The sequence below is a fragment of the Cygnus olor genome, chromosome 2, assembly GCF_009769625.2.
Source record: "Cygnus olor isolate bCygOlo1 chromosome 2, bCygOlo1.pri.v2, whole genome shotgun sequence".
Taxonomy (NCBI): domain Eukaryota; kingdom Metazoa; phylum Chordata; class Aves; order Anseriformes; family Anatidae; genus Cygnus; species Cygnus olor.
Window position 1 is genome coordinate 160537464 of NC_049170.1, and position 22905 is coordinate 160560368.

At 45.2% G+C, this 22905-nt stretch overlaps 2 protein-coding genes and 1 long non-coding RNA gene across 19 annotated transcripts in view; 2 read left to right on the top strand and 1 right to left on the bottom strand.

The window, feature by feature from the left end:
• Positions 1-9019, top strand: part of PUF60 (poly(U) binding splicing factor 60) — a 27177-nt gene extending 18158 nt beyond the window's left edge. For all 6 annotated transcript variants that reach the window (XM_040547577.1, XM_040547580.1, XM_040547576.1 and 3 more), the window contains 7 exons: positions 1197-1358; positions 1781-1873; positions 2808-3021; positions 3367-3557; positions 6977-7112; positions 7593-7828; positions 8592-9019. In XM_040547577.1, coding sequence (XP_040403511.1) covers positions 1197-1358; positions 1781-1873; positions 2808-3021; positions 3367-3557; positions 6977-7112; positions 7593-7828; positions 8592-8891 — 1332 coding nt within the window. In that variant the 3' untranslated portion in view covers positions 8892-9019. The remainder of the gene's footprint in view (positions 1-1196; positions 1359-1780; positions 1874-2807; positions 3022-3366; positions 3558-6976; positions 7113-7592; positions 7829-8591) is intronic.
• Positions 5156-14696, bottom strand: LOC121065094. Its single transcript, XR_005816875.1, has 3 exons — positions 14603-14696; positions 5445-5448; positions 5156-5167 (listed from the first exon to the last, which is right to left on the bottom strand). It is a non-coding gene; the product is annotated as an uncharacterized LOC121065094 (long non-coding RNA).
• A 3438-nt stretch (positions 14697-18134) lies between these two features.
• SCRIB (scribble planar cell polarity protein) overlaps positions 18135-22905 on the top strand; it is a 120388-nt gene continuing 115617 nt past the window's right edge. For 11 of the 12 annotated variants that reach the window (XR_005816878.1, XM_040547582.1, XM_040547586.1 and 8 more), the window contains exon 1: positions 18135-18372. Coding sequence is in view for 11 of the 12 variants with exons in the window: in XM_040547582.1 (XP_040403516.1) it covers positions 18211-18372 (162 nt within the window). In the remaining variant the exon portion in view is untranslated. The remainder of the gene's footprint in view (positions 18373-22905) is intronic. The other variant, XM_040547592.1, reaches the window with a different exon arrangement.

Genomic DNA, 22905 nt, shown 5'->3' on the forward strand with positions numbered 1-22905 from the left:
GTAGTGCTGGGAAGGGAGAAAGGCATCAAGCTTAACGCTGCATTTGCCTACTCTGCAACAGTCCGTAGCCCTTACTGCCATATGTTTGTTCCATCTGTTCCATGCAGAACAGGAACGAAGCCCTGTGCGCATCTCCAACGCACTGTAACTCAGTCTTGCTGATCATAGGGAGCTGCCTGTACAGAGCCTTCATTTCTGCCTTGGTCCCAAGACGTGCTGATAGGATATGCTGGCCAAACCTGTGATTTTAGTAGGCAGCATCTTCCAAAATAATGTTTATTAGTAGTAGCAATTTTAGAATTGTAATATGGGTGAAAAATAATTGAAGGATACTGCTTTTTTGGATACCTGCTTTAAGAAATTTCTGGATTTGTCTTGCAAACAGGTTTTCAGGCATACTTAGGAGAAAATAGCACAGAGACCTTCTCTGCACCGAAACTGATAAGGGCGGAGTCTTTGGGGGCTGCACCACTATCTGAGCCAGTAACAACAGGCAGCGATAAGTACTAGCACCACACACTTAACTAAGAAGTTTCATTTAACCATGTGACTTTTATTTTTTATTTTTGTTTGCTTTGCTTTTGAAATGTGTGGTGGAAGTGGTGCCTAGTACTGGATCCTGTACTGCCTGGGGGTGGGTGGAGGGGAGGAGGTGTGTGATGCTTGAGGGGGTGGGGAGGAGGTACCCAATTCCAGATCCTTTGCTGCCTGGGAGGATGGGGTGGGGGAGGGAGTGACTAGGTGGTGCCCGATACTGGATCTCTTGCTGCCCCTTGTGGGAGGGAATGGGAGGGATTGCTGATAGTGCCTAGAATGGAGACCTTTGCTGCCTGGAGGGGGAAGCTGTCCTAGAATGAAGTTATTTCCTCCTCCTGCAAGTGTTGCTGGAGATGCGATCATGCTGGGGAGGGTTAGACCTTATCAGTGGGGTTGGAGTTAAGGCTCCTGAAGTGGCAGACCCCATCAAAGATTTGACTGCCCCAGGAGTGAGCTGTACTGCTTATCCGCTCCAGCAGTCTGTGCATTGAGCAGGAAAACACTTCTTTATTACTACGTGTACCAGGCTGTGCTGCAGCCCAGTGAGGAGCTACCTGCTGTTGGGTCATAGCTCCTGGGAGGGAAGGAGGAAGGGAAGGAGGTCCTGACATCCGTGACCACCCCCTGATCTAACCAGCCAGTTCTTCTTTCCAATACAGATGGCAGCTCAGAGGCAGCGCGCCTTGGCCATCATGTGTCGCGTTTATGTGGGCTCCATATACTATGAACTTGGAGAAGATACCATTCGCCAGGCCTTTGCCCCATTTGGACCTATAAAAAGCATTGATATGTCCTGGGACTCGGTTACGATGAAGCATAAGGTTGGTTAACAGGCCTTGAGTGATGTTTTTCTTCTCTCCAAGGCTTTCGTGAGTGTATCCAGGAGAAGAAGGAATGTTCGTCCTCATAGAGAGAAGGCTGCTTTAGCATTTTGATTTTAGGAAATTGTTTGTATCTGCTTGCTCTGCTTATTTTTGCAGTATTCTGTTGTGGGAACCGTATGTGCACGGGTCTGGTGTGCACAAAAGATGCTAAACAGCTAGCAGTCCTGTATGCGGTAGCCTTTCTCTGCTAGGCCTCTAGGCATGAGAGACTCTGAAGACAGGTAGCCTTGAAGGAAAAGTCTTCTCTAGACCACAATAGTAAGAATCTAGTATGTGGGAATTCTTGGCTGCATTAGCTGGCACAGGGGTTGACAAGATGTGACTGGTACAATTCAACAGGAGTATTCCTTCTGTCCTAGGGTTTTGCTTTTGTGGAATATGAGGTGCCTGAAGCTGCTCAGCTGGCCTTGGAGCAGATGAATTCTGTCATGTTGGGAGGAAGAAATATAAAGGTGAGTAACAGGCATGCCTTGAAAATTCCTAGTTCTCTTTACTTTAAATAAAGGTTTTGATGCCTAGAAATGCTTCCCATAGCACTGTAGCATGGAAGATAACCTAAAGCCTGTTCCAGGATAAATCTTCATTTTCAACCCACTAAGTACATAGTGTCTGTTAGTCCCTCACTCCCTGAGGAGAACTACCCAGCGTGCTAATAAAGTCAGGAAACTCGTTCTTATAAGCTGACAGTTCCCACTCACACACACACAGTATGGAAATTTCTTAAGCACAAAACAAAGATGATTCATGATACTTGGTGTTCTTCATATGCTGTGCCTGTGTGGATGGTAGATAAGTAGTGTCAGGCACTTTTTTTGCCTGTCAGTAGCATGAGGAATTTTAAGTACCTTGCCATACAAAAAGGAGGCGTTCAGCACAAACTGAAAAGAACTAAGGTTTGTAGCTGTGTGTTTTCAGGCAATAAGTAAGAGATGATCTCTGAAAGGTGGAACTTTGGAGATTGAAATCTGGGGAGGAAGCTAGCATTTTCTGCAAAGTGTTTTACATCCTGCATTTATCTATGATGCATTTCTGCAGTGTTAGGGGTTTAGGAGCCTTCAAAAGAAGGTTATAGAAACATTGTGTTTTGCTTTCAGCATTGTTTTTACTTCGTGGAAGTTGGGCAGGTTAGGGAAGATAACGCTTACCTAGGAGGAAGGGGGAAGGAGAGGGAGAGTCAGTCCAGGCTCCCAGTACTTCTAGAATCATAGAGCAGGTTGTATCCCAGAGCTGAGAGTCAGCTGTTGCCCTTTGTTAATTTTGACCTTATGAGGGGTTATGTGGTTTGAAAAGGAAGTCAAGTGGTTGAGTGCTTACCTACTGTATGTCTAGGCAAGTCATGCTGCTGCTCTTCAGACTGTTTAATGGACTGTTTCCTGTTCTCTGCAGGTGGGGAGACCTAGTAATATAGGTCAGGCACAACCAATTATAGACCAGCTAGCAGAAGAGGCACGGGCTTTCAACCGCATCTATGTGGCCTCTGTTCATCAGGACCTTTCAGATGATGACATCAAGAGTGTGTTTGAGGCTTTTGGAAAGATCAAATCCTGCACGCTAGCCAGAGATCCCACGACAGGAAAACACAAAGGCTATGGTTTCATTGGTAAAATATCTATCTGATATTTGTTCTGGGGTAAGGAAGGTAGTTGGGATCATCCTCGTTGTTTTTTATTCTAGTGGAAGAATTACTTTAAACGGGATAGAGATAAATTTGTATTTAGAAGTCTAATTAGTAGCCAGATACTTTTACTCACCATTTACGTGGGTTGAGAGATTTTGCTATGCTTGCTGTTCTCAACAGTGCTTATGTGATCAGAGGAGAGAGATGAGCAATCTAAGCACTGAGGGGTTGCTTTTTTAAACAAAGATAAATCATAATTGTGCAGTAAGAGAGTTGAACTTAGGAGTAAAAAGGGTCACTTGCAAATATTCCTCCTTCTCATTGTAGAATATGAGAAAGCACAGTCTTCTCAAGATGCAGTTTCCTCTATGAACCTCTTTGACCTTGGGGGTCAATATCTCCGAGTTGGTAAAGCTGTGACTCCTCCAATGCCGCTCCTGACACCTGCTACGCCAGGGGGATTACCTCCAGCAGCAGCTGTTGCTGCAGCAGCTGCGACAGCAAAGATTACAGCACAGGTAAGACATAAGTTGCTGTGACTGAAAGAAGTGGATGTTTATTGTCACCCTGCTAAAAACAAGCATGCAAACTCTTCCAACCAGTTGTGTTCTCTAGTTTGAATGAAGGCTCCAAGCCTAGATTGTACTCTGTTTCCAGGACTTCACACGTAGAAGCTTGCCCAGGACACACTTGTGAGAGTCTGATACACCAGCATTTAGAATGGCATCTGGCCTGCCTGATCAGAACTTTTATTTTTTAAATGACGGGGGATAAATTGGAGAGGATTCCTTGTTGGTAGGCGTACAAACAATTAGGGATGTGGTTATAACAGAGACTAAAAGAATGCCTTAAAATACTATGTGAATAGGCAGACAGTAGTGGGGGCAGTAATAGTTGCATGAGCAACGCTGCTCTTGAAGACTCTGCCTGTATAGTAGGGTGAAAGTTGGCCCGTCATGGCTTTAAGCTGTCCAGAAAGTAGGAAGTACAGTGGGTTCAGCAGAATTGGATGTTGATGCAGGAGTCTAGCGGTTCTCAAACTTAGTTTGCTGAAAATAATAGAAGCTCCTGGCTATGACCTATAAGTGTTGACTGAGGAAAATTACCTTTCACAGTAACCTGCTTATCTATGTCTGTATTCTTTGCATTGGGGGGACAGGATCTCTTCCTGCATCCCTGCTGCCCAAGAAAGAAACAAGTTCTAGCACTGTTCAGTTCTTGGATGCTCTGGAGCCAGAAAAAAAAAACACTGCTGAGGTGTCCAGCTTATATGTGGTACTAATATTTCTTTGAATCACAAGGTACAGGTAGAAATGGGGGGAGGAGGGAGCCGCTATTTGCGTGAAACTCTAAAGTGGTTTGCATGTCCCCAGTAGTAAGTTCACTACAATCTGGAAACCTCTGCATTTGACTAAGGAAGCAAGCTGAGGCATGGCTACGTTTTGGATCAAAATCACCTTAGGGAAGAACTATTAACTTTTCTCTTTAGTAGAGATCTCTTACAGATCTGGATAAATTTTATCGCTTCTTTCTGTAAAATATGGCAGGATTTGTTACTGTGAGGAAAATTTTAAATTCTGTATATAGAGTATTGGTTTTGAAGGACCTCAGAGATACTCGGCAGTCTTGTTCCCTTTACTTAGACGTGGTAGAGACCTAGATCACCAGTCTGATTTGCCATGATGGTAGTTTTAGATAAATAGAGAAGAGTAATAATTAGATCAGTTAAAAAAGGCATCTGTAGTTTATGCCCCCAGTACAGTTCCTGTATGGAACAGCTTATTGTTAGTAAGAACATAGGCCAACATAGTCTGTAAGAGCTTTAGTTTCATGTATTTTTTGTGATTCAGAGAAGTTAATTAGTAAACTCAGTGGGATTGAAGAAATCATGGGCATGAGAGGGAAACTTTCAAGTAAGAGATGCAACTTTGGATCTGAAATGCAACTGCAGTTTGGAATTCACGTGCAAGTCAAAGGAGGAGGAAGTGTTTCCACACTTAAACTAGGACAACTATGACTATGGTTGTCTCGACAGTCACAGTAAAAAAGTCAGTCTTGCAACAGAAAATAAGAAACTAAAGTTATTAGAAAAAGTTTCTTTGGCCACTTAAGAAAAAAAGTGACACAGCTAACTACCAGTGTAGTCAAAATTATGGTAGTCTTACTGCAGCATGGAATGCTTACATAAGTATTCTTCCCCTTCGTTAGAAGCATAAGGCAAACTGGCTAATGGTACACATGGAATTACTGCAACCTTGGTGGGTTTATATCCACCAAGAGTTTATCACGTGTGGTTGTACACTTAAGTTTCGTGTTTTTTTGTGATTAGTCTGTCAAGTCAGGCTATTGCTGTATGACTGAAGAATAGCAAATATGATACTTGGGTTTAAGGTAGGATAGAAAACAGATCTCTGTGGACTTTCTTCTGACAGTGGTAGGGAAAGATTGAAAACAAGCTTTAAGGAAGAACAAACAGCTACGTGATGTATTTAGATGTTTTAGGAAAACATCAAATGAACATAACTTTTTAAGACTACTATTGCACTTAATTAGCAAAAACATTTACTATATATTCTGTGAACAATTCAGAAGTTAGAGACCCATGCGTATAAGAAGCTGTTACGTATAAGACCAAGACTACTACAATTAGTGTCAAGGAGTATAACCAGGTGAGAAGAGATGTGCTAGTGCTGTGCTAGAAGTTGCTTACACTTCACTTTCTTGGTGAAGTTACTTATAAATTGTCCTTGATTTATCTCCATACACAAAAATATTAGCGATCATATTGTAGGCATTAGGAAAAGAGTACTGATGAAATTAGCTGGTAACACATTGATGAGAAGCATTGTTAATGTAGAGGAGAATTGAGTATCAGAGAAGACTAGAGTAAGAAACATGTACAGCGTTTACCAGTTGAGTACAAAATGTGACATTTAATGACAAAAACCCCAGAATTTTTGCTCTGGTATGTCAGGGCTTAAATGATCCCCATGAAAAGAGAGAAGGAGAAGGATCTGAGTAACTAAATTATGAGTACAATAGCCTGGAAAACAACCAAAACAAAAGGGATCCTAGGATATATTATGCGTGTTATTTTTGATAGCTTTGTGGAAATGTTTTCGTCTAGTTAAACGATATGGTTGAATTCTGCTCATCTAGAGTGAGAACGTTTATTTGGATTATAGCAGGTATAAAGGAATATCGTAGTTATTCAGGGAAATGGAAAACCCGATATGCAGGAGAAAACTAGAAAAAGTGACTTGGTGTAACTGTAGGAAAAAAAGCTGAAAAGTCATCCAATTTTTGCTTATGTACAGTCCATATGGAGACATGTAGGTAATGGGAGAAGAAGTTCAGACAATATGGACAAAAGAACGTAGTTAAAAAAAAATGCTTTGGTTATCAAGGCTGAAAGTTTGAAGAAAAGCTCCATCAAAGGCGGCGGGTTGGGAGCTCCTGTCGATATGTTTAAGTGGATCGCATTCCTTAGCATTAGTAAAAAGCTTTGTGTAGTAGCTATTAAACATTGCCTTTTTCTTGATTGCTTTAAACAGTTGCTTGAGGAGCTCTTAAGGTCTTCTAGAGCATCAGCAGGTGGAAGCAAGTAGAGATTCCTCCTGTTCTGGAATTGCATGCATTTTGCAGATCCTGTACTGAATTCCTTGATGTTTTTCATTCAGTAACCTGCCTAGCAGCTTGAGAGGATAGATGAAATTTGAGCGTTTTTCTTCCAGTTCCTGATATCTCATAGTTTCCACATTTCTGTGGGTGCCATAAATTTTTGCTTGTTTGTTTTTTATAGTAGCCCTGGAGAGCTGTCATCCTCAGAATCTATATACCCAGTATTTTCTTAAGTGTGACAAGGGCTGAGCCTCAGCTGAACATACCCATAACACGACTTCTTGATACAGAATTAGTGCTTGTTTTTCTGCTGTAGGAAGCAGTGGCAGGAGCTGCAGTTCTTGGCACTTTGGCTACTCCTGGGCTAGTATCTCCAGCACTGACTCTTGCCCAGCCATTAGGGGCATTGCCACAGGCTGTAATGGCAGCGCAGGCACCAGGAGTAATTACAGGTATGTTTATTCCTCATTTTGTCACTTGTGTAACTGTTACAGTGCATGGTTCTTTACAGCTTGGGTCACAATTAAGGAGAATTTGAAGCTGAAATCTTCTTCCCTGCCTGACTTTGTCAAGAGCTGTTATTTGTACAGCATAACAGGAGTTTATTTTGGTGTATAATAGATACAATAGGGACATGAGATTCACAGCAGGAATGCGTAGTACCCTGAGTGAAACTGTGGATAGTTGTTACCCCATGCAAAGACCTGTTCTCTGTCTCACTTCTGGGCATATGATGAATGTGATGAATATATTGAGTGCATATATCCCATATTGTTGACCAAGTTGCTGTGTATGCCTCCCTGGTCGTTGTTTGTGTAGAGCCAATGAAACCCTATAGATTCTTTGATCCACTTTATTACTGAGTGGTGTGTATTGAAATGTTGCAGAACATCAGTTCTTTTCTTTATGCTACAGAGTTTGTACTCTTACAGGTGTAACCCCTGCCCGACCTCCAATTCCTGTCACTATCCCCCAAGTGGGAGTTGTGAATCCTATCCTGGCCAGTCCCCCAGCGTTGGGCCTGATGGAGGTCAAAAAGGAAAAGGAAGAGGAGGAGGTATTCCAGGAGTCAGAGAGGCCAGAGATGCTAAGTGAACAGGAACACATGAGCATATCTGGCAGCAGTGCCCGTCATATGGTGATGCAGAAATTGCTTCGTAAACAGGAGGTGAGTGTAATGTGGTTACCCTGAGCTGGTTCCAGTTATCAGCAAATGAGATACCTAGTTTTAGGTCTATCTTCATGTGGTGTAGCTCTGCAGCTTTGTACGTGGTAAACTGACTCTGAAATGCCATGACCACTAAACTGTGATGTTGGGTAGAGCCATCAATGGGAAGAAAGGATGTGGTAGAGCTGGGTCTCTAACATGCAAAAACATAGAGGCTGCACAGAGAATTTGTGTAGTCTATCCCTGGAGATATTCAAAAGCTGTGCGGGCATGGTCCCGGGCAACCTGCTCAAGGTTGCCTTGCTTGAGAACTAGGTTTGAATCAGGTGATCCTGATCATCTGTCTTAAAACATCTATTGCTCTGTGATACAGAGAAGTGCTTTGTCAGCAAAAAAAGCAAAAAAGTTTTAGTGGGGGATATGTGCTAAAGGTGTGTTGCAGGCACTCTGAAAAGCTCTTGTTACGCTGTGGTTGATGCTTTAACTAAAGTACCTGGTCAGCCATTAAATGTCAGAGGACTGAAAGAAAGTTAAACTTCCTACTGTATTCAGACATAAGGAAAAATTAAACAAAAAAATCTTGAAGGTAACAAAGTAAAAATAAATAAAATACTGGATAGCAACAGCACAAGAAAAATCAGATAGTTCAAGTCACCTGTGCTACAAAGATGTGTCTAAGAAGAGCTTGGTAGGTTTTTTGTTTGTATTTAACTTTAGTGTCTCAATTATATTAATGTACTTGTATTGTTCCTTCTCTCTGCAGTCCACTGTGATGGTGCTTCGCAACATGGTGGATCCAAAGGACATTGATGATGACCTAGAGGGAGAAGTGACAGAAGAGTGTGGCAAATTCGGGGCTGTAAACAGGGTCATCATCTACCAGGAGAAGCAGGGAGAAGAGGAGGATGCTGAGATCATTGTCAAGATATTTGTGGAGTTCTCCATGGCCTCAGAGACTCACAAAGCCATTCAGGCTTTGAATGGGCGCTGGTTTGCAGGAAGAAAGGTGGTGGCAGAGGTGTATGACCAGGAGAGATTTGATAACAGTGACCTGTCAGCATGAACTCTACTTGGAGGACTTCACCCCTACCCCTTCTGCCTGTCTGTTTTTTTAGCCATGTGTAAAGAATGCTCCAGGGTGGGCGCAGATCTCTGTGATGTACTTGTAGTTTGGATAAAAGCGCAAAGAAAGCTAGTGTGTGTTTTTGTGTGTGTTAAAGGGGCTAATATCCTGCCAACCAAGTCTGGCATGAGTGTAGCCTCATCAACCTAGAAGAGTGGGGCCAGAGCCTGAAGAGAGGTTGCTGTTTTTGCTCCTGCCTTACGCTGTGGTCACTTCAAAAACACTCAGGTCAAGATCCCACTGCACCTTTGAGGGACTGGGATAGCAATTTTCTTCAAAGATGGGCTATACATGGTTGAATGGAGGAGGGAGTCTCTAAGTATTATAACAGCACTCAAGGGTGCTGCTGAAATACTTCATGAACAACAGTGGAGGAGAGCTTGGGCAGTTCTGGCAGGGAGTCTTCCTGCTGAGGACTTGCATCTTGAGCTTGGGCTTCCAGGAGCCCAAACATGAAGCAGAGTCCAGAAAGTGAACCAGCTGGGTCTTCTGGGGTATTCACATCCTGTGTATTCTGATATTGTAGTTTGGATTTCACAGTTTTGTTGATGCATCAGAGTTACCCTAACTGATCCTTCCTAAATGTGCCAAAATATTTCCATCAAGTCAGGCTGAGGCATCACAGATGGGATGAGAGTGGGAGTAGTGTTGATCTGCAGCACCTAGAGTGTATTTATTAAATAAATCTAGTCCTTGTATTATGGACAGTGATATAGAACATATGCCTCGCCTGAAAGGAAAGTTTGCTGTTGAGGACCCAAAGTTTTTGTAATATTTACAGAGCCTGAATGCATTTATTTTATGATCTTTGTTTAATGAGCAGGAACAGAATTAGCTTGTATTAATGATTTTAAATACTCTAAACACGTAAGGGGCTATGACATTGTTTGTTGTGCAAAACTGCTAGAGACAGCACAGATTCAAAGGAAATACTCATTTTAATTTAGAAATTCAAATAACAGAAGAAGGATCTCAAAGGAACTTCAGAAGGGAGGTCTGAATTGAGCCTGCTGCTGCTGCAACCTGCCTCTAAGCTTAGAGACTTATTTTTTTGTATTTTGTTTCAAACACTCAAACTTCTGTTATAGGTTAGAAATCTGTATTTGCAGTCTAACTGTATTTACAGTTAATTTGTTAACTTTTATTTTAATATTGTCTGTTAGCATAAATAACCTTTCTTTCCTGGTAACAGCAAGCCTCTCTTTTTCAACCTTTGATAGCCAAGGTATCTTGGGTTCAACTTGCTCTTTTCCTCATCATCTGGCTTAACAATCCTTCTTTGCATTTGTTAGCTTGAGTTTGTTTCTCAGAAGTAGTTGATTTGAGTTTTTTAATAGATTCCAGTTGAACCCTTCCTAGGGCGTGGCATAGTGGCATTCTTCCTTTCTTACCTGTCCTGGAAATGCCTCATCCCATGTAATCTGTGATCCCATTGAGTTCTTTAACAGCCACAGCATACTGGTAGTTCATAATTTCCCGTTTTGGTAATGCACTACAGCTTTTCTGCTGCTTTTGTCTGTAATACAAAAGAAAGTTCACCATTTTCAACTTGTTCCAGTGTTACCACTGTTCTGTCTAGCTTCTATTTTCTGGTACTTGTTCCTGTCTTGTTGACTGGATTTAGGAGTATAAGGCGGCACTGGTAGCTTCATTTTGTTGTTGATAGCTCCAAAAGAGAAAGAAGGGGGAAACAAAGATAAAATTAGATGCAAGGAGAAAGCACAGACTTAAGGATGAGTGCCTAAGCTTTTTTTTTTGTGTGTGTGTATGTGATCAATCTTACCTGGCTGACAAGATATTTTACAAGTTTATATTAGGAAAAGTAACTTCAGATCTTGACAGGTAAAGTGTCTGACAAAAGGTCAGGTGTCATACAACACTAATTAAAATGCTACAATGTGAGCTAAACATTGACTGTGGATAAGTAACAAATTTCAAAATAAGAAAGTAAATTAAAAAAACATTAACGAAGGGCTTTTTCCCTGGGATCCCATAGAAATCTGATTTAGGTTAAATGTATACATCCTTAATGATTTAGGATTTTGAAACAGATGTAGGTATGTCTATTTAACAGGATGACAGGTCACTAGGATGTTAGGGTTGGTATAAGAGGATATAATCTGCTTTGTTCTGTATTTTAAGTGTAAAGTGGTGTATTCCCCAGTAAGGAATGGGGGATTCTGACTTGAGAAGCTGAAACTCGGAAAAGAGTGAAGACTGGGGATAATCCCTCATCATTCCATCATATATGATGCTTTAGAGATGCCTGTGCAAGCACCAACTCCCAATTAATCGTGTATTTTTCTAGTTATTTCCTGCCATGCTTTCTCAGCAAATTGGAAAAAGCTGTACATGTCTTTAGGTGCAGCATAGATCTGGTAGAGGAGATGAAAGAAAGGGTACCTCTGCATCAGCCTGTGTAGTCAGGCTTTAACCTTTCAGTGTATCTCTGTTCTTAAACGGTTGTGATCTGAACAGCTTTCTGACAAGGAATCTAAATTCCTTCACCTTCAGACTTTCCTATTGACAGAATACACCACTCTGCAGCGTAGTAATTTTCAGCTAGTTATAGCTGTGTAGGGCTTTCTCAATTGATTCCTTGACAGTAGTGATCGTCAAGGGTGAATTATTTGGAAAATGTGGGCAACTCAGAGTGAGCATTTTACAGAAGCAACTTCAATGTCTGGAAAGCTTGCCGTGTGGCTCCACAGCAGTGGACTTTGCTAGATTTGATTCCCTAAATTAGGTCCAGGAACTGTCCTGATCTCATTAAGATTCTGGCGTGGTTCTGCAGTAATTGCTTGAAAGACATGAGAAGTCTAAACCTGTCCAAATTCTTATTGTTTTCCTATAGTTGCTGAAGGTGCTTTGTTGCCATTACTTATTCATGGCAGCAAGATGTTACGGTGCAGCTGCACAAACTATTGAACAGCTGTATCTGGTGGCAACTGTCAGGAGGCTCCAGGTTCTAATAAAACATCCCAGAAATGTTTGGGGTAAGGATGAAATCTTTTTGCTGCAGTGCTGGACCTTACAGCCCTGGCCCGATCACCAAGTTCCTTTTTTTTTTTTATTTTCTAATCCCTAAAGTAAATGGCACTGGTGAAAAGCAGAGGCCAATAGCCTGCTCTAGACAGGGCCCTCGTGTATTGACTCCAGATCGCTGTTTCTGCATTAGTGGTCAGAAAATTCTTCTCTCAAAAGAATGTGAGCCTTTCCTGTAGGCCTGTAGGTACTGTTCCAAGAGGATGCAGCTTAAGTTGAGGTAAAGAAAAATAAACCATCACAGAAGCCTGATGCCAGCTGGGCGAGACTGGTTCTTAAATTTTGAGTTAGATATTTTCAGAATAACAGGGAAAAGAAAGTTTGTCAGGTCCTGCACCTTTGCCATTTCCTCTCCTGCCTATACAGGATTGCTTCCCTGAAAAACAAGGCTTGAAGTCTTGCCTCCAATGGATAAAGGTGCTGAATAAGCTCAGTCAGGTATTTCGTGATTCCAAGAGACTCATTTGAGTTTTGTCATAAAACTGGTTCTAGTCCATTCCTGTTTCTGTCCCTCCTGTTTTTCCCCAGCTTTGAAACAGTTTCTTCTGAGTCCCTTGTCTTAAATTTGAATGCTTGGAATAAACGGGTAACTAATCCCCATTTTAAATCTTGCATGTATACACCTAACTATAGAGCTGCATACCACTGATGTTTTCTTTGGCCCAGGACCTCAAATTTCAGGGCCTCAACGTATAGAATGCTGTTCTTTGTCTAGTTCCTGTTGTTGACTTCTATAGAAGTTTAACGTGGGTAATTCCCATGGATTGCTGGTGTGTTCCTGCATAGTAGATGAGCAGAAAGAGACCAAATAACTTGGGGAGTAGCAGTCTGAAATAAAATGCATGAGTTTTTTCCATACTTCATCAGTACTTGGGAAGACTATCTGTCCACATCGTCTTTATTCCAGGTAAATGGTTCAACATTTACTATGAATAAGGTAAAATCCTGATTTGAATCCTGATTTGTCAGCACTTTCCTGTATGTGCTGCCTCGTGTAGGATCTTGTGGCTATGGTCTCTGTGTGAGACAGCAGAGCAATAGAGCTGTATGTTGCTAATATAGGCATGAGTGCCCTCATTGTTCTAAAACCATGCCTAATCAGAATAGAAGAGTTAATAGTACTGTAGAGGGCTAGTTAACACTTGTGCTTCTAAGGCAATAGTCCTTTAGCTCAACACAAGGGTAGTTGAAATAGCCTGAATTTAAGGTCAGGATTTTTTTTTCATAAGAGCTAATTCCCTCACTCTTCACTGGCACGTCTATGGAATGTTACTACCCGACTTGCAAGATGCCTGGCAAGAGAGGCAGGAGGGCAGCTTGACTAAAACGAGACCTCTAAGCCAAACTAAAACACAAAAACATCATACGTAGGCAGTGGAGGCAGAGATATACATCCTGGGATGATTATAATTTATGTCCCTAGGGTGCAGGGAGAGCGGCAGGAAAGCCAAAACAACAACAAATAAAAATAAGGCTTTCATCGGGTACACAGGACAACAAGGGAAGATGAAGGAAACTATACACTTAAGATAAGTGAAACAGGAGACCTGGCTACAGCTGACATAAAGAAGTTACTGAGCACTTCAGCCTTCTTTGCCTCAGTCTTCTCTAGGAAGTGCTCTAGCCACACTGCCCAATTCACAGAATCCAAAGTCAGGGACTGGGAAAACGAAGTACTGCCCACTGTAAGAGATCAGGTTTGAGACCATTTAAGGCACCTGGATATGCACAAGTCCATGAGACCTGATGAGATGCATCTGAAGTTGCAAAGCCACTATCATATTTGAAAAGTTGTGGCAGTCTGGTGAAGTTCCCAGTGATTGGAAAATGGGAAACATAACCCCTATTTTCAAAAAGGGAAAAAAGGAAGACCTGGGGAACTACAGGCCAGTCAGTCTCACCTCTGTGCCTGGCAAGATCATGGAGCAGATCCTCCTGGAAGCCGTGCTGAGGCACATGGAAAAGAAGGAGGTGATTGACAGCCAACGTGGCTTCACTAAGGGCAGATTGTGCCTGACAAACTGGTGGCCTTCTGTTACGGGGTTGCAACATTGGTGGATAAGGGAAGAGAGACCGACAATATCTACCCAGACTTGTGCAAAGCATTTGACACTGTCCCCCATGGTATGCTTGTCTCTAAAATGGAGACACATGGATTTGATGGTTGCACCACCTGGTGGATAAGGAATTGGCTGGACGGTCATGTTCAGAGTTGCGGTCAACATCTCAACGTCCAGGTGGAGGTCAGTAACAAGTGATGTCCCTCAGTGTCTGTGCTGGGAGCAGCACTATTTAACATCTTTCTTGGTGTTTTGGACAGTAGCATCAAGTGCATGCTCAGCAAGTTTGCAGATGACACTAAGACATGTGGTGTGGTTGACATGCTAGAGAGAAGGGATGCCATCCAGAGGGACCTTGACAGGTTTGAGAGGTGAGCACGCATGAACTTCATGAATTTCAGTAAGACCAAGTGCCAGATCACGCACCTGGGTTGGGGCAATCTCAAACACATGGATACAGATAAGGCAATTAGTGGATAGAGAGCAGCCCTGTGGAGAAGGACTTGAAGGTATTGGTGGACAAAATATTGAAGATGAGCTAGCAACGTGCACTTGCAGCCCAGAAAGCCAACCATAGCCTGGGCTGCGTCAAAAGAAGTATGACCAGCAGTTCAAGGGAGGTGATTCTCCCCCTCTGCTCTGCTCTGCTCTCATGATACCCCGCTTGGAGTACTGCATTCAGCTCTGGGATCCCCAGCACAAGGACACAGAAATATTAGAACGAGTCCAGAGGAGGGCCATGAAGATGATCAAGGGCACCTATCCTAACACCTCTCCTATGAAGACAGGCTGAGAGAGTTGGGGTTGTTCAGCTGGGAGAAGAGAAGGCTGCAGGGAGACCTGACAGTGGCCTTCCAGTACCCAAAGGGGGCCTACACAAAAGCTGGAGACAGACTCTTTATCAGGGAGTGTAGTGACCAGAAAAGGGACAATGGTTTTAAACTAAAAGAGGGTAGATTTAGATTAGATATAAGGAACAAATTCTTTATTCTGAGGGTGTCAAGATATTTAAGCAGGTTGCACAGGGAAGTTGTGGATGCCTCCTTCGTAGAAGCATTCAAGGCCAAGTTGGATGGGGCTTTGGGTAGACTGGTCTAACAGAAAGTGCCCCTGCCCACAGGAGGGGGGTTAGAACTAGTTGGCCTTTAAGGTCTCTTCCAACTCAAACCATTCTATGATTCTACTGTTTTAGACAAAAGGGCCCATCTTGTCCAAGGCAGTGAATGATATGCAGGTTTCTAGGCAAAAGTGTAGGGAGGGGCAAGCATGGAATGAATATGGTTCAGAGGCCAACAACTGATAGGTAAGGGTTTTCCTAAAGTAGAGGTTGTGTCCATCTACGCACTGCTATCTAAATCCTCAGTTTCTTGGACGTAATGCAGCATTGGACTAAGTGAATTTCTCATCCTGTAATTGGTGCAAGTCATGCTGAAATAGTGAAGGATGGCTATCAGATGATCATGCATTGATCCCTTTGTACATGGCTCTGTTTCTCCCACCTTGACCCTCTTCTAGTCAGCTAGGAAGCTGAAGTACTTAACTGTTTCTAGAGAAGGGTCTCTCTGGGCCTGTTCTAGTGAACTTCCTGATGATACTGCTCTGGGTAACTCCACATTTAATAAATCTGGCAAAGTTCTAGCAGAGTTTTGATGCTGTAGGAAGAATGTACTGGTAAAATGAGCTGATACAGGGCAGTAGTCTGTAACTGATTAGCTTTAATTTTTGAGTACTGCAGGGCAGAGCAATGGTGTTCTTATCCCAGTCTGCACTCTGTGGGGTTCAGCAGTCAGTGTCTGCTCTGCAGCAGCCAAGCATTCAAGTATAATGATGTCTGTTCACAGAAACCTGGTCATCTCAGAAACAGCCCTGCAGATTATGACAGCACCAAATACAGATGGGAACAAGGCCATGATGGGATTTTTCAAGTAATCCATGATAATCTTTATCTTCAGTTTGTCTTGCAAGTCAGTGTGTGTTAGCCCTGATTCAGCATCAGACCCTTCCAGTGGTGGGTTGATAAAACCTCGACAGCAGTTCAGCCCGTGGAAGAACTGCAGCACAGGCAGAGCTGGCTTAGTCCTATATGTCTAACAGCTGGATAGAGCAAGACAAGCTTAAAACAGAAAATGTAGTTTCAGTGTTTACTAATTAGGGAAGATAGGCTTCCAGAGAAAAGCATGTCAAATCCTCAGATTTGTCAGTTATGTTCAGCTGTGTCTCCATCTCTTGATGGTTTGAGATGAGCAATGTATGTGCCTTTGGAGCTTCTGTAACTATGAGCTGACAAGCACTATGCCCTTGGGGGAGCTGCTGTTAAATGGCTTCTGCTGCTCAAAGCCCTTGCAGTGTTTTTGTTATACCTTGATGTTATGACCCCTTAAGTAAAACAGGGCCCTTGAGAGTAGTATCAAAATGAAGTTAGCACAGGGAAGATGTACGAAGCTCTTGATCTTGAATGCTGAGATTTACAGATGATTTTCCCAACTTGTTGAAGTTGGAAACATAGCATTAAGAATCAGTTTCATGCCTGCTCTTGTATTAACATCTTCATTAAGCTTAAATGTTTTTTTTCCCTTGTTAGGGAGAGGATAAATCATATGATGTATTGCTATTATTAGAGTTTCAGTAGGCTAGATAAATATAATCCCTTTCTTTAAAAAAAATCACTTATTCTGATGGGTTTAGTCTGAATAGAGACACAATGTCAAGATTTTTTTTCCTTGAACTATAAGTGACCAGAACCTATGCATTTCAGATGTCTACAAGTACCTAATCGGCTGATTATTTATGCTTCTTTTTGGGGGGTGGAAGGAGGTGGAGGGGGGAGATGATCGTTGCTGTTGTTTCTTTCAGAGTACTTGGGCTTTACAGACTTCTGTTGTGCTCCCTTGACTCATGTATTTCTGCGTGGAGGCATTGTTTGAGCTATCTTCATAAAAAACAAAAATCATGTTTTTGATTGCCTTTGTATACCTCACTGTAACTTGGCAAGGGCAAGGACCATCAGAATCACAGAATCACCAAGGTTGGAAGAGACCTCCAAGATCACCCAGTCCAACCTCTGTTCTAACACTAACAAGTCCTCCACTAAACCATATCACTAAGCTCTACATCTAAACGTCTTTTAAGGACCTCCAGGGATGGTGACTCAACCACTTCCCTGGGCAGCCCATTCCAATGCCTAACAGTCCTTTCAGTAAAGAAGTTCTTCCTAATATCCAACCTAAAATCATCAGGCGTCGGTGCATCGTACTGCTTTACATAATGGCATATAAGTTTTTTTTTCTTCTTCTTCTTCTCCACAGTGCTTTCCAAATCATTTTTCGCGTTATAAGCTTAACATCCAGAAGCAGCCCATAAGCACGTGGGCGCACGTGTGTACAGTTCTAGTAAATGGTCACGGCTAACGCGGAGCCTCTCTGTATAAAACAGGGGTTATGTTTCCCTTCGGCTGTTGGTTTTCGCGCGTGCAGACGGAGCGGCTCTGGGGCTGGAGGCTGACCGCCACGATTCTCGGTTTCGTTCCGCCGGTTTTAGGGGCGAGGCGCAGCACCACGGGCTGCGGAACGCCGCTATCGGCTACGCCGCTGCCGCTGCTTTCGAAGCCGGCTCCTGCGAACGCCCGGCGCTGAGGCGAGAGCAGCCGGCCCCGCGCCGACCTCCGCCAGGCCCCGCTCCGCGGAGCCGCCGCTCCCCGCCGCCCCCGGGCCGTCTGCTCCCCCCGGGCCCTCCTGCGCTGAGCGGCCCGGCCCGAGGGCGGCGCAGGGGCGGCCGGGCGGGGCCGGGCGGGGCCGGGGCGGGCGTCGCGGGGCAGGGCGGGAGCAGCGGCGGCCGCGGACTCCGTTTCCCAGGGACGCTCGCGGGGGGCGGCGCGGCCCCGGGCGCAGACCGGGCCCGGGCGGGAGCGGCGGGGCCCGAGCGCGGCGGCCAGGCCCGAGCCGAGGGGCGGCGCGGAGCGGGGGCGCGGCCCGGCGGCGGACACCGGGGGGTTCCGGGACTGCGGCCCGGCCCGGCCCGGCCCTAGCGCAGCGCCCGCCCCGCCGCACATCCGGGCCCTCCCTCGGGCGGCCCCTTCCCGGCGCGGCCGCTCCCGCCCGGGCCCGCCCCTGCGCGCCGAAGCCGATCGCGGCCGAGCCCCGGCGCGGCCCGGCGCGATGCTGCGGTGCATGCCGCCGCTCTGGCGCTGCAACCGGCACGTGGAGGCGCTGGACCGGCGGCACTGCTCGCTGCAGGCCGTGCCCGAGGAGATCTACCGCTACAGCCGTTCGCTGGAGGAGCTGCTGCTGGACGCCAACCAGCTCCGCGAGCTGCCCAAGGTGAGGCCGCGGCCCGCCCGGCCCGGCCCGGCCGAGCGCGTAGCCGCGGGCCTGGCCCCGGCCCTGGCCTCCCTCGGTCCGTGGAGCTCCGGGCGCTGCCCCCGGCCCGGCCCGCGCGTCGCCCACCTGCCTCCTCGCCGGGGGCCGGGCGGAGCCTGGGGGCGGCTCGGCCGGTCCCGTTCCGCCGTGCTGCTGGGGGACCGGGGCCGCCGGTGGCTTCTCCCCTCGGCCGCCCCCGTCCCTGTGGCGGCCCGCGGGCGGGCGGGCGGGCGCTGCCCCGGCCCGGCGAGGGGACCCCGCGGCCGACCCCGGCCTGCTCCGCTCCCGGGAGCGGCCTCCGCCGGGGCCGCGCCGCGTCCTGCTCCCCGCTCGCCCCGCAGGGAGCGCGGCCTTCCCCTGTCCAGCGCCGGCCCCCTCCCGGCCCCCTCCGCCGTGCTCCCGGGGGAAGGCGGGTGGGCGCCGCGCCGCCGCTCGCAGCGGGAGCCCCGCGTGGGACGTGTCGGGACGCGGGGCCCTGTGCCGCCGATCGGTGGGTGCCGGGGAAGCGAGCGAACCTGCCCTGCGAAGGGGCGGCCTGCCAGGGGTCCCGTAAGCCGTGCTGGCTGCTAAGAGAGGCGCGGTGTGAATGTAAAAGCTCTGCTTTAACCTGTAAACCGTAACAGGTATCGAAGAAGCATTTTATTCTTATTGTCTGGGACTTAAGCCTGCGGTTCTAACTTCTTCCACTGTTCTGTTTAACCTCAGTGCTCTCCGTGCAGATAATGCTGGTGATAAATGCTTTGTATGTCGCCGCACACCATGCCAGTGTGATTCTTCTGTAGTAGAGGATGGGAGATCTGCTCTGCAGTCAGCTGTGGGCTTGGCCCAGACACCTCTGACTCCTAAAGGGTTTGCTTTCACAAGACGGAGCCTTTATTTTTTCCTTACAGTACCGTTCAGCCAAAGCAGAAACGATGGTGTTCCTGTTCTGCTGGTTAATCTGAAGCATAGAATACTGCAAACAAGAACTGGAATTTGAACCTGTGCGTGTGCTTGCCTCTCAGGAAGGAGAGCACCTTTAAACATTACTGGGCTATAGGGTGTTATAGAGGAAGTTTTTCCATGTATTCCATGTCAAAATTGTACAATTTTTAAAAATTATGGAGTATCCTAAGTTGAAAGGGACCCACAAGAATCATGGAGTCCAACTCCTGGCTTCACACAGGAGCACCCAAAGATCAAAACATGTCTGAAGTGTGGTTCAAATGCTTCTTGAACTCCAGCAGGCTTGCTGCTGTGACTGCTTCCCACCATTAGTTAGTGATACTTAACGAACTTTTCAGTTAAAAAAAGTTTTGTGCTGGAAAAAGTATTTCACTGTAGCACGTTTGGATAGGTGCTCATTGGTCTAAGTCACCTTTTTATTAAAAACATTAAGAAAAAAGGTAATTTTTCTTTATTTTAAAGTTTCTTGTTAAACTACTAGTGTTTTTCTTATTTACGTAAAATTGGGGGAAAAAAGAATCTGGAAAAAAAAGGACAAACCACCCTTGCTTTTCAGTTATAGCAACACTAGTATGATCCTTCTTTTGTCAGCTTTCTTCCATCGGGTATCTGGGGATCGTTGTATAATTTAGGTGGGGATATTTCTCAAACTACTGGAAAAATTGTGTTACAGGCAGGTTAGGACTTACAAATGAGTATCAGTCTCTTTTGCAGAGGAGGCTAATTGCAACACATCTGCAATGAACTTGCCGATCCTTGCACTGCGCAACTCCTCCTTATCCCTCTGAATAGTCAGTCTTACTTTGTGTTTACGTAGAAGCATGTTAGACTTCTACATAAGCTGAAGATACTGTTTTTTTTATGTTGGCTTTTGAAAAGCATCTTTTGCACAATAAATGCAAATTTTATACTGGCACTTTATTTGGTCAATGATCAGATAGGTATAATGCTGTCTGTGAAAGCAGGTACTGTGTATCTGTCCTAACCACCATCTCCTTCCTGTTGTCACTCAAACTACTTGTACTTGTGAACACAGTTGTTAAACTCCAGGTGTTAAATCTGTTCTGCTTTGGACCATCAGAGTTCTTGCTGTGACCTGTCCCGGGATCATGGGTTCCCTTTCTGGTGATTGAGTTGTCCCCAGTTTCTAGAGTTTTCTGGTGAGGGATTATTAGAAAAAGCAATAGGGAAGAGAAAAATAAGATTATATGGTCATGAATGGTGCTTCTGGTCCTCCAATCTCAAAAGAGGTGTAAAGTCAGAAGGGGTACAGAGAATGGGGAACAGAAGGCTTGGTAGGAGGTATGCAACAGCTTTCGCACAAGGTAAAGAAAAGTTTGCGAGGTCTCCTCAGTCTGAAAAAGGTAGTGCCATTCCTCCGTCAGATGGTAGATGTCTGGTCACAAATGGCCTGCAGGGATTGAACAGGGAGCGACTGACCACTGGTTCTTGCAGCCCAAGGACTGAGGAGGTTAACTGAAACCACAAAAGGCTCAGTTCAGAAACAATTTTTCATGCATGTTGTAGTTAAGCTGAAGTGTGGAATTACTTGTCGTGTGACATAACAGATGCGCAAAGTTTACGTGAGCTTGTGAAAGAGAAGACAACCAAAAATGAATAAATACAAGACATCATGTTTGGCTGAGAAGTGGCTTGTGCTGCATATCCTGGGAGAGACCTAAAAGAGGTACTGTTTTGGACTTCATGTAGTCACACTCTTCTGTATCGAATACTGTCTGCAGCTGGCATGGGCTTTCTCCAGTAGTGAGAACCATCAGCCATCTCTAGCAAAATCTAAATGCCCTCTCCCTCACAAGCAAGGTGAGAGGCAAATACATGTAGCTGGGGCAGTGAGCATAGTACCTCTAAGTGCTGGCCACTCTTGAAAAAAGCAAAGGAGCTGGTGGATGCTGCCGAGATATGCCGTGCCCTGGAGACATGTCAGGAAGAGCGAGCAGAAATAGGTCCTACAGTTTTTCGCTTTCCAGCCACCCCTGCCACGTTTCTTCCAGCTGGTGACGCGGATGGTCAGGTAGTCCAGGTGAAGTTGATGAGGAGGTCTGCAGTTTGGTAGAACAAGGCTGCAAGGTTAGACCCACCTGAGGCATGACCCAGTATGTCCTCGTGTTTCCTGCAGTGCAGAGCTGTGCTTTTTAGTCCCAGGTGTCGTTCCCTACACACAAATCACATGCAGGAAGGACGTTATTAAGGGATACTACTGCTGTGGACTATGTGGTTGTCGACATATATCTAATAGAGGAGTAAGAATCTGCATGTTAGGCGAGGTGGATGGCGGATGAAAATTGAAAGTAAACTGCCCTTTCACCAGGGAAACAGAGGACAGCAATGCGTGCTTTGGGCACACGTTTTCCTCAGGGACAGCAATCAGAGAGGTCTTTGGTTGGGGTGGGGAAGGTGCTTTCCAGTTGAGAAGCACTTCACAGAAAGATGTTCCTTTTGTGTGAGAGAGACGCAGGGAGGAGGATTTGTGCGTACCATGAAGGAAGACACAGGGACAAGAAAACGTGCTGGTTTCACAGAGTAGAGCTGCACGCGCCTGTTCCTTGGGGGGGCGGTTTTAGAGGAATACTGAGGTGTGTGTATGGGAGGGAGACGAGAGCAGCAAATGGAGATGAGTTAGAAGAATGTGAATGAGAGAGAACACACGGGCTCTAAAGCAAGCGTGACCAGAGCATGCTTGTTTTTAAGGGCTCAGGAAGTTTTTTGGGGAAGGCATCTGTGTGGAGGTGGTTTTCTAAGCAAAAGAATGGAGGGGAGGCTGACTTTTGAAAAGGTCCTTCTGTTTTACAGTTATGAAAGAACTTCCTTTTAAAATGTTTGAATTTATCTGACCCCTCCTCTGTGGGTTTTCTTTCTTACCTCCCCTTACCAGGCCATTTCTGTCTGACATACTCTTATTTATCTTTATTCTGTTTAATCCGGAGTCCAGAGACACTGGCAATGTCTTGTTCCTTCTGTGGCATCATTTTCTTGTGTTCCAGAACTTCCCAGGTCCCTTCCCTGCTACTGTTTTGCTTTTGATCTGATTAGATGATCTGTCTGCCTCCTGGCATTTCTTAATGACACCACGCTTTCCTGAACTCTTTCTTCCAAGTTGTGGAAGTGAATGCTTGTTTCTTTCCTTTCTGCAGTGCTGAATAGTCATCTGTCTGCTCTTGCTCCTTTTTTATTTGTCCCATGTGGAATCTTTCTTGTTTTGAGTACAGATTTTTCATTATGGTGACTGAACTCTGGTTATTTGAAGTGATAGATTAAATCTATGTTAGGAACATCTGCTGCCTTGTTGCAGGGATTTGCTGCCAGGGTGATACAGCATGGTGTTTAATGGAAAGTGGTGAATTCTATTTGATAAGTTCTCTGCGCTCTTCACTGGGGTGCCTGAATTCTAGAGGACAACGTGCCTTGCTCTATGCTGACCTATTCCCTGCCTCGCTTGTATAAAGTGATTTCTGCAGGACTGTGAGTGCGTAGCACATCACAGCAGCAGGATGAAGTCCTTCAGCTAGGGACGTGGTTTTCAAGAATGCA